Raw genomic sequence first — 2,152 nt, forward strand, 5'->3', positions numbered from 1 at the left:
CAACCCCCCCCCCCCCATGCTTTGCTCGCGCTGCAGATTGAGATTCAAGCGCACCTACGACACAAAAATATCCTGCGCATGTATGGTTATTTTTATGACGACAAACGCATCTACCTGATTCTTGAGTACGCTCCCCATGGAGAGCTCTACAAGCACCTTACCAATCAAGGCCACTTTTCTGAGAGGCAATCGGCGCAGTTCATTCTGGAAATGTCTTCTGCCCTCGGGTATTGCCACAAAAAGCACGTTATTCACCGGGACATTAAGCCGGAGAATTTGCTGCTTGGGCCGCGGCGAGAGTTGAAGATTGCTGATTTCGGCTGGTCCGTCCACGCCCCGTCTTCGCGCCGAGAGACACTCTGCGGGACGCTGGACTACCTGCCCCCCGAAATGATTGAAGGGAAAAAGCACGACAAGTGGGTCGACGTCTGGAGCCTTGGGGTCTTGATGTACGAGTTTTTGGTCGGCAACCCTCCTTTCGAGGCGGAGGGCCATCAAGCTACCTACCGGAGGATCAGCCGAGTGGATCTCCGTTTCCCTTCAGAGGTATCCCCTGAGGCCCAAGACCTGATCGCAAAATTGCTAGTCAAGGAGCCGACGCACCGGTTGCCCTTGGAGAAAATACCCACGCATCCCTGGATTCTCCGCAACGCCCCTCGGCATTCCTTGCAGCAGTACTTGCCACCACAGACCTTTGCGGCCCTCTTCTCCTCCCCCCCAGGGTCGGGGTTGCCAACGGCGGCCGCAGCAGCGACCAGTACCGCCGGGGGAGGAAGATGAGGCTATTGTCGGCGGGAGCGATGCGGGAGGAAGGAACGGAGCTCTTATGGATTTAATGGAACCAAGAGGAGGAAGTCTGTGATCATGACGGGGCTCAACGAAAAACATGAATGGATGGGGGACGGAACAAACAGCGGCCAAGGAGCAAAATAAAAGAAGCGCATAAATCGAACGCTTTCGCTGTGTGGGCTACACAAGCCTGGAACGTGTGCACTCCCACAGGCGGTAAGATGTTGGCAGACGACTCCCGACGCCAAAAGGAAAAAAAGTGAGCAGCACGACACGCACAGACGATAAAAGTGCGATCCCATTGTCAGCCCGCACTTTTCTTTTACGGCTTCGAAGACTCCCATTCTTCGCTGTTGCAGGATAAGGACTTATGTAGACAAGACGAGATCGTAGGCCCTCGCTCAGGCGACCTAGACTTACACTTCCAGGCAATCCTCGACGAGATCATGTGTCTTATTTATACAGCTTGCACGCCCGATCACTCCGCCTCTAAATTGTCATCAAAATTTTCGACCTCTATGCTTGAGGACGTCTTTTGCCTTTCATCCCCCCCCCCTCGTCCGTATCCTTCGGCGCAAGTTACAAGAAGTAGGGCACGAGATTTCGTCGTTCTTCCGCCTGATTGCTTTCGGGAACCTCTGTACAGTACGGGCATGGAAAAGGAAAGAGCTTAGAGAGCCATAGAAACAGGCGGCCATGGACACACACGGCAAACCTCTCACATGCTCATTTGCGGCACCCTCGCCTTTTCCTCTTCTTTTTGCTCCCACCACCTCACCTTTAAACATCTTGAACTCCCTGTTCAAGTTCTCGTCAAACGCGAGCACGGCCGCCACATTCCCACACCGGTAGCAGTAATTAGGTGCGGACCAGACGGTGACCAGAGAGCGTTCGGCAAAGTGATATTTGAAACCTGCAGACAGGGCAAGAGGGATGACGAGGGGACAAGAGGTGTGACTCTAGAAGGCAACGAGTATCGGAGGATGCTAAAAACTTTCTACGACTTGTCTTGGACGGGACCGAGAGACCTCAGGAGCCGCTCAACTTCACCAAAGACATAAGAAGTGCTGGCCCATGTTAAAGCCGTCAACCCCTCGCAGCCAGAGAGCAGGGGCGCGGAAGGCTTACCTTCCATGACGAGTTGGTGTGCTCGGCAGATGAGTTCGAGGCCGTTAACTTGGTTGAATTCCCGGGTGACCTTGCTTCCAAAAAGATAGCCGGCGCCTCTGCCAGGGGTCGAAACACGGGTGAGATGACCGACCGGGCTTATCAGCGGCAGGTGTCACCGAAACCAAGTCCGAACCACAGGGTAATATCACAGCTTTTGTTCCTACGACCATAAAATGCCTTTTCCAAGGCACAC

The 2,152-nt window shown here is 54.0% G+C and overlaps 1 protein-coding gene across 1 annotated transcript; it reads right to left on the bottom strand.

Annotated features, from left to right (window-relative positions):
* Positions 1–250: 250 nt before the first annotated feature.
* On the bottom strand, positions 251–352 carry NGA_2001210 (uncharacterized protein; the record flags this gene model as incomplete). Its single annotated transcript, XM_005855862.1, has 1 exon — positions 251–352. A coding segment is annotated over one exon (101 nt), but the record flags the coding sequence as incomplete, so codon positions are not given.
* Positions 353–2,152: the final 1,800 nt, after the last annotated feature.

Source organism: Nannochloropsis gaditana (genome assembly GCF_000240725.1).
Source record: "Nannochloropsis gaditana CCMP526 unplaced genomic scaffold scaffold081, whole genome shotgun sequence".
NCBI lineage: Eukaryota > Eustigmatophyceae > Eustigmatales > Monodopsidaceae > Microchloropsis > Microchloropsis gaditana.